The sequence below is a fragment of the Acartia tonsa genome, chromosome 4 (genome assembly GCF_053477335.1).
Source record: "Acartia tonsa isolate MP-2025a chromosome 4, ASM5347733v1, whole genome shotgun sequence".
Taxonomy (NCBI): Eukaryota; Metazoa; Arthropoda; class Copepoda; order Calanoida; family Acartiidae; genus Acartia; species Acartia tonsa.
Window position 1 is genome coordinate 3130531 of NC_137263.1, and position 16260 is coordinate 3146790.

A 16260-nucleotide genomic window follows, 5' to 3' on the forward strand; every position below is an offset into this window, starting at 1 on the left:
GGTAAAATGATAGGACAAACTTTGATTTTAAGGATTTGATTACAGATTCCTTGCTTATGTCCTGTCTTAAGAATCTTAATTCAAAAAAAATTTATGAATAGAATAGGTAGGTAATTATATCACAAAAAAGTTGTCGTGAAAAAAGTTTTATAACAGCATGTACGGACTTTCTGGTAACAATTAGAGAGTTTTTATGCTTCCTAAAACGTACCTAACTGATATAGGAATCAGCATGCAAAGTTTTAAATCAACAAGACAGTTATGACATATCTAAATTTATTAAAAGAGCTAACCATTACAGACAAACAGATGGAGTGACTCTAAATATAGAAAAGCTTCGCTTTGTTTCTTTTTAAAACAGTACCAACTATCTCCACATGTCATAGGAATCTTCACTGCAAATTTTTGATTAAACTTCAACAGCAGGCGAGAAAATCACATTTCCACAATGAAGTAATGGACAGACAAATTATAAATTAGCTACTTCTAAAATCGAATAATAATAAGCAAACAACATAAGGAAATATTTAATAATCAAAAAAAAGGGATAGTTCCACGAAATTTATTTTTTTAAATCATTGAACTTGTACTTACAAGAGGTAAAACTGTTAAGACTTTTAACTAATCCCTTAAACAAAAATGGACATTTCTTATTATAGAGTAACTTTGCTACTTAAAAATTATACATCACAAAAAGTAAATATCATAAAAACAAGTCAATCTGTTAAGTGCATTTTATATTTTAATTTCAACTAGGTATTCAACAATCCAAAAATACAATGAATATTATAAAAAAAATTTATTTCATTTCTTATTTCTTCTTCTCAACAAAAGATTGTTAACTTCTCAACACCTGAAAAAAAATTAATAAAGAAGATTTCTATACATGTCTGTTTGAAAAGATCTCGCTAACCGAAAAGGATTCTTTTAAATCGAAGCTTATAAAAGTCCAGGAAAGGTTGTTAAAAATTCTAATGAAATAAAAACCCAAACAAGACACATATACATCAAAATACCATTCACAGATATAATTCTACATTTGTTAACTACCTAGAATTACTGGAAATTGTTCGATTTAGGCAAAAAAGACCTACCAAGGATTACTCATGCAAAAGTTTAGATCGAAATTCGAATTTTAAGTGCCATTTGCTCACTGATTAGGAGATGGTTGCATTAACCCCCCCCCCCCCCCCCTTTACTCATATTTATAAGAAACCAATTAATATTCGGTGGATTAGAACCGGCTCTCATCCATATGTCTAGCAATTTAAGGTCCGATTTAATAGCTGCAGAAATCGGTATGGGGATTCTTTAATTACTCATAAGTAAATTTCTTCCTAGCCCTTGCAGGGCCTAAACCCTGCGGGGCTAATGTAACCTTTGTTTAACATTCACGAAATTTAATATACTTTATGTTATGAAGGGTATTTCAAGTTTTTAAAGTTAAAAAACATTATTATATACGTATGATATTCATTTATCATTAGCCTCCGCCCAACCAAATAAAAATGTGACAACATCCATAAAAGCGAAGCTCTGAAACGGTAGAATAAACAAACATTTACACTTGTAGAGTGTAAGAAATGAAATAAAATTTTCTTAAATACTGCTTAAATACAGGATTATGTTTAAGGAAACATAAAAATTATGTTATATAATAGCCTAAATAACATGCCTAAATTAACGAAAAAGGCTATCTGTAACGGACGGGGCCCTGATTATAGAAAAGCTTAGCTTTTAAGAGGGGGAGAAGTTCCTGTACTTGATTGAGTTTGGTTGGTATCTTACCTGTTGTTGTGATGCCATAATGTTTTGTAGTTGTTGTTGCTGAGCCATCATATTTTGTTGTTGAATCTGCATTTGTGTCCTCTTACTCCTTGGATATTAAAATTATTAATCCTTATTATAAAGTAACAGGATGTTTGTGTGTTTGTATGTTTGTACCGTAGGATCTCGCTAACCGCTTAACCGATCGGGTTATCCTTAACAGAGTATCTTCTCAGAGGTCCCAGGAAGATTCATAATTAATTTGGGGGAGGATACCAACACCCTCCCAAGAGAAATCACAATAAATCAATTTTCTTTTCTTGAATAGAGACTCCTACGTAACATTGCGAAGTATCGTATTTTTTTTTTAAACACCAAACATTTAAAGTGCCACTAGAGGCCTCTAGGGGCGTAGCCGCAAGTCCTTTTATAAAGTATTAAGAGTTTTTATGTCTGTAACTAAAGGTGTCAATAACTACTTAACAGATGGAGTTCTCCCTTTCAAGGAGGCTTCACATAGGCCTCGGGATGGTTTTATATTTTTTTCTGCCCTTCCCTACTCCTTCAAATGTAAAGCCCCTAGAGGCTAGGGGCACAGCCACTAGTCTTTGTGTGTGTTTGTATCACAGAATCTTGTTTACTGCTAAAACGATTATAGTTCTCCTTTATAGTAATGCTTGGCAAAGGTCATAGGAAGGTTTTAACCATTTTGAAGGTTTAAGTAAAAGGAAAAAATGACCCTCATGAAAAAAAAATCTTGTCAAGATCTTGCTTACTACTGAACCGATAGAGTTAAAGTTGACAGATATATAACAGCATTTTGAATTCAGAAATTTTATTAATACTAACCTTTAACAGTTTTTGAATAAACAGACTTCTGTCTTGCAGGTTCATGTTTAGCAGCATCTGCTTTTGATGTTGAGTCAGCTGAATGGTATGCCTCTGTAGCTGGACAGTCTGGCCCCATTGACCAGTTAAGTTAGGTATTATCAATCCCCTATAAAAAAAAATAGTATTCATCTTAACAATCCTTAATTTAAGAAAAATAATTACCACTATTGGTATTTTTTGTACAAATCCTCTAGAATACAGGTTAAGGCAATGACCGATCAATTGATGTACCTTCCAATGATTATCCACAAAATTATCTCTTCTGTACATTACAATTAGTGGTTAAAACGTTTGGACATTTAACTTGAACCAGCCATTCAACAAAATTACCTAAGGTGATTGAGCTAATGAATAGGAAACCAATGTTATAAAACTTTGGGAACTAATGTAATTGTTTCGGAACGCATGCCTTGCCGTTCTCGAAATCTTAATCTCAAGCCCTCCGAATGACCAACATGTGAATGTTTACGAATGTGTATTTATTACCATGAAAACAGTGCATCTAAAACAAAAATATAAAAATTAATTACATAATATTAATGGTTTATTATTTTTGTAGATCGAGGTTGCGTGATTTCAATTTAATTAAAAATATAAAATTTCTAAAAAACTTTAAATTGGCACGAAACATATTAAATAGCATCAGAAATTGATAATTTTAGATTCAAATGATCAATAAAATTAAGGAAAATATTCGTATGTCAAAAGTTAGCAGTTAAATGGTCTATTTGTTGAAAAATTAATGTTTTAAATTTCTTCGTAAAAATATACCATACTACACTTATTATTAAGAATTAAAGATAAATTCTTACCACATTATGATGTCAAACTAAGCAGGAAGGCTTATTTGAGATCTTCCACGGATTAGAGCGCATGTATATTCAACCAATACATTATTTTTATTCACGTAGCTCTTCACATGGGAATCATCAAGGAAAAAATGTGCGCCTCTTTGTTTGTTTACAAGCGAAGCGCGGAGATAGTTAGGAATGCCGCGTAACACACACATTCTCTGGTGTAAGGAAAAGGGAATTAATGGGTTCGAACTTGCCAGGGAATACAAGAAAATCATTCCAACACAGTAATAAAAAGCCCAATGTCCACTCCCTCCCTGTCTAGAATAAGATTCAGTGACCGACCATAATTATAGAAAAGTTATGCTTTTAAAAATCTTGATTTAATATTTAGATAGCTAGGTATGCTTTACCTCTATATAATCATTACGTAAGTAAGCCTACATATAAACATAATCATAACTCAAATTACCAGGTGGTATTGGGCTGTAAATTATACGTGTAAAAAATTATGAGAACGCTCTCATTCATTGCAAGAAAAATTTTGGTATTTAAAATGATTTTTATTGACTGGTAAAAAATGCAGTGTCCAAACTTTTCCACGTAATTGAGATGCACATTAGATCATTTTCCATACTTTAATTAAATCAACTTCTATAAGTTGATAAAAGACAAAAGCAATCAACAAATGCATCCCTTGAAATCCTTATAAAAAAGTAACAGGATGTCTGTGTTAGTACTGAAGGATTTCGCTAACCGCTGAACCGATCAGGTCTCCTTTACAGGGTAGCTTCTCATAGGTCCTAAGAAGGTTTAGGGGAGGATATCATTTTTATCAATTAATTTCTTTCAACTAAAATTATACATTTCCCCTAAAAAATTTCCCCCAAAATCTAAATAAGTTGGGTTATTAAATTAACTCCCCCCTCCTCAGTGGCCTCTAGGGGGTGTAGCCGTCGTTATTATATATATTCCAATAAAATTACCTTTAAACAAGATTTTATTACTCTTTGTTTGACATATTTGCATTTTATTTATCTGAAATATACAAAGTTGGATAAAACATATGAAAACGGATTATATCGACTATCAATAAAAAAGTAAGGCTTAACCAATCTGAAACCTCTAGGGGGCATTTAAGGTGAGTGTGAAAATTTTTAAAAATATATTTTATTTGTAAGGGATGTTTTTTTTGGTACCTATAAGAAGCTTCACTGGAAAGGAGAACCTTGGTGGTTCAGAGGTTTACTAGATCCATAGCTAAAGATAACAAAGCTTACTACTTCTTATAATAGTATAGGATATTGTATAATACATTGTTTTTTTAGAAAGCTAAAACTTAGTTATAATTAGATGGGTCGACCTTTAATGTAGAAAAACCTTGCTTTTAATTTATTAATAATAATAATAAAATGATTTGTGTTTAAATTAAATTGTTTCTAAAAAACGTTTAAATGCATAACTATTTCAACCACCTCTCGACAAACAGACTAGCTACAGCTGTGTGTTTGTTTTGTTTCGTTTTGTTACACACACACAAATTTGCTTTCCTTCTCCCTTTCTCAATGGTGCCGAGATTTCTCAATTTTATGTATTCTATCAAAATATTAACTAATTGCATTTATTTAATTTGTTAGTGGTTATATTATTTAAACTGTTTTTAACCTATTTTTTTATCATATATCAAAAATATACTATGACACCAGTAGAATCAGACTGCAGAGCCCAAATTTGAATTAAGTCCCCAATAAACTTTTTTGGGGGAATTTAAAAATCAATTTTATATGTTGCTGTGATCATTTTGATGGAAGCAAAAACATTTTTTAGTTTGGGGTTAAATTGTTTCTTACAGAACAATTTGATGTGATTCAGATTATATCAATACAATAATAAAAACTCTACTCTGTTCGAAGCAAATAATTTTTTTCTAAAACAATAATTTATATAGAAGAAATTTAACATTAAAATAAAACATATTATTCTGAAGTCTGAACCAATTAGAAGCCTTGTTTCATTACAGTTTTTTACAATTCAAAAAAGAGTGTTTTCACAAAGTGACTTATTTCCAATGTAGTTAAATAATTTTTATTTGATTAAAATGAAAAGAATGAAAACTATACAGATAAAAGATACATGCTTTTTAAAAATATTTAAAAAAAAAAGTTTGAATAATCTTATATTTTATCATATTTGTATATGTGACAAAAAAAAATTTGTTGTATTGCGTAAACGTTTGTTGTCATCTTTCACTATTTAACCCTTTACAGCCAATTTTTTTGTGTTTTAAATAAGTGATGGAAAACAAGCACGATAAAGTTAATTCATTGATATATTGTAAAGAATTAAGTTTTTAATGAATTAATTTAGATGAAATCAAAAGGCCTAATTTTACTCTATACCAGAATACTATATATATGAAGCAAAACACTCTAAAAGCTACGAATTTTACCCAAATAAAAAAAGACCTTTTGCTCTGATCAAAAAAGACCACAGCAACAGTAAAATTAATTTTTAAATCCCCTCAAAAAAGTTTATTGGGGACTTAATTCAAATTTAGGCTCTGCAGTTTAATTCTACTGGTGTCATAGTATATTTTTGATATATGTTTTAAAAATAGGTTAAAAACAGTTTAATCATATAATACAAAGCAAATAACTGACTTCAAATTATTTTTAACATCATATATCTATGGATATGTAGATATTTTTAAAAATTTTAAAATAAATGAAAAATTGAAAATCCAGGGTCCATAATCAAAAATGTTTTTTGGCATTTTTTTCCATATATGGATATATTTTTCCGATCATCGGGAGAATTTTTAATCACCCCTAGAAAGCTATATACAACCTATTTTGGTTAGTTTAATATGTATGTAACAAAACCTTACATATTTTACTATGTATCCACGAGTAAACTTCAAGAAAAATAAGTGTTATTTGCTAATTAGATAGGTTTTAAGATATGTATAATAAAACACACAAAAAAAATCAATGTTTTAATGTGTGAAAATTAATTTTTTAAAATTTTGAAAATTTTTTAAATGTGAAGTATATAGGACTTAATTCTTTTAAAAATACTCTTAAAAAACATTAATCTGTAACATATATCATCTATTTTCCAGCTTCGTGATCACTTTAAACTTATTATTACATTTGAGGTATGGATATATTAGGTAGAATCACATAATAGTTAGGTTTATCCATATACTTAGATAGGTCAACCTATGAATTAAAAGGGGGGGGGGGACTATTACATTTGAGGTATGGATACTTTAGGTAGAATCACATGATAGTTAGGTTTATCTATATACATACATAGACAGGTTAACCTATGAACAAAAAGAAAAGGGAAACTCAGCTTAAATTTATCATTACTTTTGAGGTATGGATATATTAGGTAGAATCACATAATAGTTAGGTATACCTATATACATAGATAGGCCAACCTATGAATAAAAAGAGGGAGGCACTCAGCTTAAACTTATCATTACATTTGAGGTATGGTTACTTTAAGTAGACTCACATGATAGTTAGGTATATCTATATACATAGATAGGGTGACCTATGAACAAAAAGTGGGAGGCACTCAGCTTAAACTTATCATTACATTTGAGGTATGGATACATTAGGTAGACTCACATGATAGTTAGGTATATCTATATACATAGATAGGTTAACCATTGAATAAAAAGAGGGAGGCACTCAGCTTAAACTTATCATAACATTTGAGGTAGGGTTACTTTAGGTAGAATCACATTAAGATTAGATATACCTACTTATTCATTTAAGTTGACAATTGAACAAAAAAGAGAAAGGTATCAGCTTAAATTATCATTACATTTGAGGTAGGAATACATTAGGTAGAATCACATGATAGTTAGGTATATCTATATACATAAATAGGTTAACCTATGAATAAAAAGAGAGAGGCACTCAGCTTAAACTTATTATTACTTTTGAGGTATAGATACTTTGGGTTGAATCACATGATAGTTAGCTATATCTATATACATAGATAGGGTAACCTATGAACAAAAAGAAGGAGGCACTCAGCTTAAACTTATCATTACATTTGAGGTATGGATTCTTTAGGTAGAATCACATGATATTTAGGTATATCTATATACATAGAAAGGTCAACTTATGAATAAAAAGGGGGGGGGGGGACTTTTACATTTGAGGTATGGATACTTTAGGTAGAATCACATGATATTTAGGTATATTTATATACATAGATAGGTTAACCTATGAATAAAAAGAGGGAGGCACTCAGCTTAAACTTATCGTTACATTTGAGGTATGGATTCTTTAGGTAGAATCACATGATATTTAGGTATATTTATATACATAGATAGGTTAACCTATGAATAAAAAGAGGGAGGCACTCAGCTTAAACTTATCATTACATTTGAGGTATGGTTACTTTAAGTAGACTCACATGATAGTTAGGTATATCTATATACATAGATAGGTCAACCATTGAACAAAAAGAGGGAGGCACTCAGCCTAAACTTATTATTACATTTGAGGTATGGATACTTTAGGTTGAATCACATGATAGTTAGGTTTATCTATATACATAGATAGGTTAACCATTAAACAAAAAGAGGGAGGCACTCAGCCTAAACTTATTATTACATTTGAGGTATGGATACTTTAGGTAGAATCACATGATAGTTAGGTTTATCTATATACATAGATAGGTTAACCATTAAACAAAAAGAGGGAGGCACTCAGCTTAAACTTATCGTTACATTTGAGGTATGGATTCTTTAGGTAGAATCACATGATATTTAGGTATATTTATATACATAGATAGGTTAACCTATGAATAAAAAGAGGGAGGCACTCAGCTTAAACTTATTATTACATTTGAGGTATGGATTCTTTAGGTAGAATCACATGATAGTTAGGTATATCTATATACATAAATAGGTCAACCATTGAACAAAAAGAGGGAGGCACTCAGCCTAAACTTATTATTACATTTGAGGTATGGATACTTTAGGTTGAATCACATGATAGTTAGGTTTATCTATATACTTAGATAGGTTAACCTATGAGCTAAAGGAGGGAGGCACTCAGCTTAAACTTATCATTACATTTGAGGTATGGATATATTAGGTAGAATCACATGATAATTAGGTATATCTATATACTTAGATAGGTTAACCTATGAGCTAAAAGAGGGAGGCACTCAGCTTAAACTTATCATTACATTTGAGGTATGGATACATTAGGTAGAATCATATGATAATTAGGTATATCTATATACTTAGATAGGTTAACCTATGAACAAAAAGAGGGGGGCACTCAGCTTAAACTTATCATTACATTTGAGGTAGGGTTACTTTAGGTAGAATCACATTAAGATTAGATATACCTACTTATTCAAATAAGTTGACAATTGAACAAAAAAGAGAAAGGTATCAGCTTAAATTATCATTACATTTGAGGTAGGAATACATTAGGTAGAATCACATGATAGTTAGGTATATCTATACAATTAGATAGGTCAACCTATGAACAAAAAGAGGGAGGCACTCAGCTTAAACTTATCATTACATTTGAGGTAGGAATACATTAGGTAGAATCACATGATAGTTAGGTATATCTATATACATAGATAGGTTAACCTATGAATAAAAAGGGGGGGGGGGACTTTTACATTTGAAGTATGGAAACTTTAGGTAGAATCACATGATAGTTAGGTATACCTATATACATAGATAGGTTAACCATTGAACAAAAAAGAGAAAGTTATCAGCTTAAATTATCATTACATTTGAGGTATGGATACTTTAGGTAGAATCACATCAAAAATACCTTTGCACGCCGAATTTTTGTAATAATAAAGTAAATGAATAGAGAGATCACGAGCTATATGTTACCTTACCCACGGCGGTGGAGACCCTGTGGCGACTTTCAATTTGGTCTTTGAATAAAAGCCAACTCACAAACAAAAAATCAGATTTGCTGGCAGATGCAAAAGGTCTCCACCAATTGGGCCAGGTAGTTGTCTGGTTATACATCTATACCTATACATTTATTGTCTATATAAAAAATAATTATTAATTTATCTAATTTTTGCTTTAAGGACGGCGGCCAGGCCCTGTTCAAGCCGATGCGGTTCAACCGCAGCCAAGAGACGCTGCCCGACCACTTCTACTTCACAGACTTTGAGCGGCACAACGCGGAGATCGCCGCCTTCCACCTAGATAAGTTGCTGGGATTTAGGTAAACTTTGAACGTATTTGATATTTGAGAGCTTTTCTTCTAAGTGCTTTGAAAGAACATAAAAAAACACCCTTTCCTATTTTTGAAATGATTTGAAAATAACCGGGGATAAGGGAAGTTTTTGCAGTGCCCAAGCTCTGCGGGGCTAACCTGTAAACAATTTAACATAACATTACATAATCTAAAATAAAACATAAAAACACGAAAACCTAATTTACCCTTTATTTTTAATTTAATTCAAAATAAGAGTGGAGGGGGCATATATAGTGACTAAAAGCGTATTTAAGATTCAAGAGTATGTAACTATACGAGGTGTCTCAAAGACTTAAAAATCAGCCACGTGGCGACACAAAAATGAGGGAAATGAGAGAAAAGAAAACCCTTAAAAAAGAGATGGATAATCCCTCATTTTTATGATGTCACATGGCTGATTGTTTGAGACACTTTGTAAAGTTACCAAGAGTATGAATGTTAACATATCCATTCCTTATTTATTATCCATTTTTAAATTTTATAGACGAGCAGTACCTGTAACCGGACGGGTTGTTAATATTACCAGGTAATAAACTTTATCTTTATTTTCACATGTACAGTGTGTTTGTTTGAGATTAAAAGATTTTTATATGTTAAATAAGCTGCAAAACTTTTAAATAGCCTAAAAACCTATATTTAGGGAAATGTAGGAACTTTAACGTTATTTTTTAAACATAGCAACTCAAATTATTAGTTGATGTGGAATTTTAGTTTTTTTTAGTTGGATTTGTTGTTTTTGGGTTTGGTTTAAAAATATAACACGTTCATGTGTATTTAAGGGACCTGTATTCCTTAGCAGAGGGTGACCTGTTGAAAACCTTTTTTATATCTCCAGCTGGCAACCTGTGCTTTCATGGCAAGTGCTCCTACTACTGTGATACTAGCCACGCTATTTGTGGACACCCTGATATGTTAGAGGTCAGATTTATTCATAATTCTTAGTGCAACCATTGCTAAAAGCTAACTTTATACTATTATGGGACACACTGATTAATATTGTTTGCTACGCTGTTTGATTATTAAAAGCGAAGCTTTTCTATAATTAGGGTCGGTCCGTCCGTACGTCCGTCCGTCCGTCAGTACGTCCGTACGTCCGTACGTCCGTAACGGATAGCTTTTTTCGTTAATTTAGACATGTTAGAATTGTCCTATCGATTTCAAATTTTGCATGGTGATTCCTTTAGTAGTTAGGTACGATTTAGAAAGCGTAGCAACTCTATAATCATTACCAAAATGTCTGTACGTCCATTTTAAACATGTTGATTTTTTAACTTTTTTAAATAGCTTTTTTCGTTAATTTAGGCATGTTATAATTGTCCTATCGATTTCAAATTTTGCATGGTGATTCCTGTAATAGTTAGGTACGATTTAGAACGCGTAGCAACTCTATAATCATTACCAAAATGTCCGTACGTCCATTTAAAACATGTTGATTTTTTTACTTTTTTAAATAGCTTTTTTCGTTAATTTAGGCATGTTATAATTGTCCTATCGATTTCAAATTTTGTATGGTGATTCCTATAATAGTTAGGTACGAGTTAGAAAGCGTAGCAACTCTATAATCATTACCAGAATGTCCGTACGTCCATTTTAAACATGTTGATTTTTTTACATTTTTAACAACAAATTTGTATGTGACCTAATTATCTGATTGGTCTGATTTTTGGTATACTGATTCCTAGGACAACAAAGTACAATATTAAAAGCAAAGCAACTCTATAATCAAGTCCTAAAAATGTAAGTATGTCTATAATCATTATCCTGTATCAAGCAGTTTTTCAACAAATTTACTTACAATTTTGCTTTGACTCTTATACATTCGCATTCTGATTATTCAGTTCTGACATTATGCAAGTCTTAATGTCCGTTTGTCCTTCCATTTCAGAGCTTCGCTTTTATGGATGTTGTCATCCTTGTTCAATAGCGTTTGGCATAGGGGGTGTAAATTAGGGTGGGCCGATTTTGGAATTTCATATTACTACACATTGGCAAGGGTTACTGGGCCAATATAAAACCCTGTGAAACTTGAAAGGGGTTTTGTAATCTAAAACAAACGGGCGCGAAGGGGGTATAAAATGTGCCCGCCCCCTTATAAAACCAAAAATTGAAATTCCTTCAAACACAGGCAGGTTGCTTATAAAATTGAAATTGAAATGCTGATTACGAATCTGAAAACTATTTTTATAAATATTGCTCCTAGTTTGAATAAGACCTCATTAAGTACCTAAAACAGCTGATTTAGTCAAAACCGTTTATTTCGGTAGGTTATTTGAAAATCATTTCAGACTGAATCAATATTTTTCAAAACGGTTTTTAGATTCGTAATCAGTATTTCAATGCGGTCATTTTGATATGCAACATGCTTGTGTTTTGAAGGAATTTCAATTTTTGGTTTTATAGGGGGCGAGTCCATTTTATACCCCCCGCGCGCCCGTTGTTTTTAGATTACAAAACCCCTTTCAAGTTTCACAGGGTTTTAAATTGGCCCAGTAACCCTTGCCAATGTGTAGTAATGTGAAATTCCAAAAAAGCCTGCAAATCGATCCACCCTAGCGTAAATTTGAAATTGGGATCGTCCACTTTTTCCCATTTTTCACCCCCTAATAGTTTCAACCCTTCTTTTGTCCCATCTTATGACAGTTCAAACTAATACTTTAATTTGGGACGCTCTAATGGTATGAAGAGCAAAAGTAGACATTATCACTTTCATATATTTTGGATATTCTTGAACTTCCTAATGGTTATACTAAAATACACACAATTTTCTTATTTGGGACAATTATTATTTTTGGAACTTACACCAGATTATTATCTATAATACAAAGTAGAATGATGTCTGTCCTTCCGTCCGTTCGTCTGTCCTTCCGTCAGTCTATCTGACCCTTAAGATCTCGGTAACCACTGAACCGATCCGATTCTACCACCCCCCCCCCCCAAAAAAAATCCCTCTAAATTTTGTTTTCGAAGTTTTTTTTAATTACCCTACACTAGAGGCTAGGGACGAAGCCGCTAGTGTACTCTGATAAAGTGAAACATTTAGCTGGCTAAGATAACGATACCCCCATTCTCCCCCTTTACCTCATCCCCTCCCCTCCTACGAACTGACCAATAAGTGATGTCCATGTCAGCAAGCTGAATTGGCGACAATTTTCACCCTGTCATAATATTCACGTATTATAATCTATTATTCATTGTTAAGTTTTATTTTGATTCAGGGAAGTTTTGCCGCATTTCTGCCGTCCAAGAGCATAGCTCCGCGCAAGGCTTGGCGCAATCCATGGCGGCGCAGCTACCACAAGCGTAAAAAGGCCCAGTGGGAGATGGATGACGACTATTGTGAAATGGTCAAAGATGTCTATCCGTACAATTATGGAAGAAGGTAAATTATAGTCTCAACACTTATGTAAATAACTTTTTCGTATTCATTCGAATCCGGTGGATAGGAACCGGTTCTCATCCATACGAAAAAACTATGTCTAGCATCGTATTATATCCAGCTTTCTACGAATATAAAAATATACAATCATAAGATTAAAACCAGTTTTTTTAGCCCGTGCCTTCGGCACCACGGGGCTAAAAAACTGGTTTTAATCTTATGATTGTACATTCTATATCCGCGGAAAGCCGTTTATAATACGATGAAAGAAATAACTATTTCAGTATGGCTTCGAAACAGATTAATATCCACTGGATTAGAACCGGTTTTCAGCCATACTAAAAAAATAGTTTTGTTAGGCCTGGCCTTCTGCCCCTTAGGGCCAACAAAACTAATTAATTTGTTTTTATTTTTCACTTTAATTAATATCCGCGGAAAGCTATCTATATGATATGATGCGATAAATAACTATTTTGCCGTCTGTAAGCTTTTTAGACATTTGTCTAACTTTTTGGATTACATTTATAGGAGGGGAAATGGTAATGGTATATTGGACTGTAAATTTTCATGGACCCCAAAGTTTTATAATTTTCTTGCTAAACAATATAAGTATTTTATTAAAACTTGATTGATTTCTTATTCGCTGGCTTTAAAACTTTGGGTACTTTTATTGTACTTTGATTGTTTAGTAGGGTTCAAGCTTATTAATCAGATAATTTAATCTACAGAATGGGTAAATTTGTTTATTATCATTTGGGATGTGTATCAATTCATCATCCATTGACTTATTCCTTATGATCTCTACTTATTATGAAACAGGATGTCAATATTATAAATGATATCATAATTAGAAAGAATTAAATATCCAAATTTTTAAAAGATTAAGCATACTCAAGATTTCTACATTAACTTATTTTAATGTTTTGTAAGCTACACGTATGTATTTTTTGCATTTTAAAGCTTAACCAGTGGTTTCCCTCAAAATGCCTAGTCGACCAAAGTAACCCCAACCACTTCATTCTTAAATAAATTAAAATAAGGATAGAGTGATTTTTCGTGATTTACTTTAGGTTAGGTTATATTAGTTACAGGGTATACCCGCTGGGTTATGACTCCCGTAGGGTTTTGGCATAAAGAAAAAATTTCCCTTCTTTATTTCCAATTTTGGAAATTAAGGGGGGGAGTTGTATGCTCGCTAGGCTTTTGAAGAGAAAGCACTGCTAACCGTATATGTAATTATTAAATCCTTATGTCTAGATTTATTTGATGACTTATAAAATTTAATTAGCTAAAATAAAATATAATTATTAAGCAAATAGCATAAGATATAAACTATACACTTAAATGCTAAATTCGTTTGCAGATTTTGAAGAATCTTTTTTGTTACGACTTCAATCATCCCCACCCCCTCCCTCCCCTCCTTCCTTGTCTAATTTTTCCCCCAATCTTCATGACAAAAACATTTTTGCTTTAACTTTTTGCTGGTTTGTCTCGATATTTTGTTGATACTTTTAATTGACATAATAGTTATTTTCAATATTGTATTATGGACAGCTTTCCGCGGATATTTCAATGAAAAATTATAAGATTAAAACTATTTTTGTAAGCCCCGACGAGCCGAAGGCCCACCCTAACAAAACTTGTATCAATTTTAAATTTTAACATTCCTGGAAAATTGTCTGTGATACGATGCTATACATGATTTTTCAGTATTGCTGAGAACCTGTCCTAATCCAGCGGATATTAACGGTTTCGAAGCCATACTGGAAAATATTTTTACCCCTTGACCTGCAGGTCTCTCAACAGCCTAAATATATCTAAGCTAAAAGATTAACTATAAAACAAGAAAATAACGTTACGGACGCACGGACAGACAGACAAAGGGATTTATTGAGTATTGCTGTTACTAAAATTTCTATTTTAAGAGGGGAGGGGGGTAATAAACTCTCCAATTAAAAAGATTATACCACATATCATTAAAATGTATGATATCATATCTATATAAAGATCTATATTTTATATTTATAGAAATGAGTAAATTAATAATTATTGAATACATTTCTAAATAACTCCAGAAAACTTTTCTCCACGCGATCAATTATAGCCTATGAAAAAAAGATAATAAAAAGGATGTTAATATTCATTTTTACACGGAGCGCTAGAAAAATTATCGTAAGAATTAAAATTAAAAATTATCATTAACATTAATGGATATTTTCATTGAAGCAGCTTATAGTGACGCCATACAATACAAATGACCAATACTAGGCCAGTTTACATTTACCATTGGTCAATAAAGATATATACTGGCCTGTCATTGGTCATTTGTATTGTATAGGGTAATCATTTATAGGTGCTATAAGCTGCTTCGTTTTCATATTTTTGCAATCTTGACATTGTAAACATTGAAGAACATTACAAAAAGATTTGATGGATTTTTTGTTCAAAAGATTTTTTTAAGCAATAAAATCTCAAAACCATGCAAAGATAAGATATTTTTAAAATTTCAAACCCCATTTGCTACAAAGGTAATATAATTATCCTTATAAAAAAAAGGATGTCTGTTTGTTTGTCTGTTTGTACCGATGGATCTCGCTAACCGCTGAACCGATCGGGTACTCTTTAACAAGGTAGCTTCTCTTAGGTCCCGGTAAGGACTATAGCTATTTTGAGGGAGGGTACCACCACCCTCCCAAGAAAAATAGCCCCTAGAAAAAAATTACCCTCCCCCTCAAAATAAACTAAAAAAATGAGGTTATAGCAAAGGGGGTCGGAGGGATAAAACAATCCAAAGCATCTAAAGTTGATTTATGTAAAAATTGCATAAAATACTTTTTTATATAGACTAATCATTTAATCTAAGCAGTATAGAACATTATTTGCGTGCTACAAATGAATCACTTATTTCCAGAAAAGTTTACAGCTCTAAATTCATTGATTACATGATTATTTTATCATTTATAATCGTAGCACAGAAGTTCCAAAATTATCTTAATTTCAAAAACTAGAGAATGGGTGGGAAGATAATCACAATTATTTTTAAAAATCCTCCAACTTTTAAAAAATCTTCAAAAACTGTTTAGGTTCATTTAGATTTTGATTATTCCTTTCTAGGGTTACGAACCCCAAGATGCCTCTATTGATACTTGAAGTGGAGGTGGTG

General features: G+C 31.9%; 1 protein-coding gene and 1 long non-coding RNA gene across 3 annotated transcripts in view; one reads left to right on the top strand and one right to left on the bottom strand.

Annotated features, from left to right (window-relative positions):
• Positions 1–16260, top strand: part of LOC145315690 (extracellular serine/threonine protein CG31145) — an 85920-nt gene that overhangs the window by 45209 nt on the left and 24451 nt on the right. Inside the window, exons 7-11 of one of the 2 annotated variants that reach the window (XM_080155711.1) lie at positions 8992–9023; positions 9549–9688; positions 10206–10247; positions 10501–10639; positions 12937–13100. In XM_080155711.1, the coding sequence (XP_080011837.1) occupies positions 8992–9023; positions 9549–9688; positions 10206–10247; positions 10501–10639; positions 12937–13100 (517 nt within the window). The remainder of the gene's footprint in view (positions 1–8991; positions 9024–9548; positions 9689–10205; positions 10248–10500; positions 10640–12936; positions 13101–16260) is intronic. The other variant, XM_080155710.1, reaches the window with a different exon arrangement.
• Positions 721–4977, bottom strand: LOC145318184 (uncharacterized). Its single transcript, XR_013879244.1, has 4 exons — positions 4439–4977; positions 2617–2764; positions 1789–1876; positions 721–853 (listed from the first exon to the last, which is right to left on the bottom strand). It is a non-coding gene; the product is annotated as an uncharacterized LOC145318184 (long non-coding RNA).